Raw genomic sequence first — 966 nt, 5'->3', positions numbered from 1 at the left:
GTCAGGGCAGTGGAGGTGGTGACTCAGGAGGTTCGGCAGGATAAGGGATATTTAAGAGCAGTTTTTTATGGTTGTAAGCCAGTACTCGGCCCCTAGTAGTGAGACTCGCGCAGAATCACATCCCCCACTCAGCAGAGCTCAGTCCAGCTTCAAACTTGCTTTCAAAGTGTTGCGTCTCCCTACAAACTACAACTACGGCCCCCCGAACTACGACTACGACCCCCCGAACTACGTCTGCAACTTTCAAACTACACCTACGACCTTCGACCTTTGTCTACGACCAGTACACCCCCTTCGAAGCACACCTACTCATACAGCTAAGTCCTCCGAAGTTCCGTTCTCACGCCTGACCTTCGAACAAGACTCGTGTGTCTGCGCTCAAATTGCACTTCGCCTTTGCGTCGTTGAGCTAGCTCCCCTCTTACCTTCCCTCTGCTTCTACAAGAAGTTGGAGTGTTTGGACGGTCCAAAATAGTCTTGTGACACCGTCCCGAGAAAATCTAGTGAAGTTGTTGCCGTTCGAGCGAGCTATCACAACTACAAGCCCTTACCCCCATCAGCTTCCCCGAGAAATAGGAACTCACCCTTTTCTTCGCACCCCCAAGTTAGGGTTAGGTTTCCTGAGGTCGCATCACCACTATTTCTCCTGTACTTTCTACGTACTCGAGAGAATCTTCTTCTCGCTCCCTAGTTTCTTCGATGCCTTCAGCAAGGCCCAAGAAGTTGGGGCAAAGACAATTGTCCTCGTAAGTGGGTGGTGCTGGTAAATAGGCTGGTGGTGGTGGCAAATAGGGAGGCGCTGCTGACCTCTCTATCTTGTCTGCAAATGGTGAGATCACTGGTGCGGCACTCAGATTGAAGTTATTTGGGCCACTGCCCGATTGTCACAGTTTTTCGAATTTATTCCAGAATAAGTGCACGCCTATCTTATCTTATCAGATAGCGATTAGATATAGATTAGATGCA

The 966-nt window shown here is 49.6% G+C and overlaps 1 protein-coding gene across 1 annotated transcript; it reads left to right on the top strand.

Annotated features, from left to right (window-relative positions):
• Window positions 1-67: 67 nt before the first annotated feature.
• Window positions 68-483, top strand: FIBRA_09317 (uncharacterized protein; the record flags this gene model as incomplete). The annotated part of the gene is made up of 2 exons (XM_012321630.1): window positions 68-366; window positions 414-483. 2 exons carry the CDS (start codon window positions 68-70, stop codon window positions 481-483), a joined length of 369 nt encoding a protein of 122 aa, XP_012177020.1.
• Window positions 484-966: the final 483 nt, after the last annotated feature.

This window comes from Fibroporia radiculosa (genome assembly GCF_000313525.1).
Source record: "Fibroporia radiculosa TFFH 294 genomic supercontigs, scaffold27988, whole genome shotgun sequence".
NCBI classification, from domain to species: domain Eukaryota; kingdom Fungi; phylum Basidiomycota; class Agaricomycetes; order Polyporales; family Fibroporiaceae; genus Fibroporia; species Fibroporia radiculosa.
This window is presented reverse-complemented; position numbering and strand designations above follow the sequence as displayed.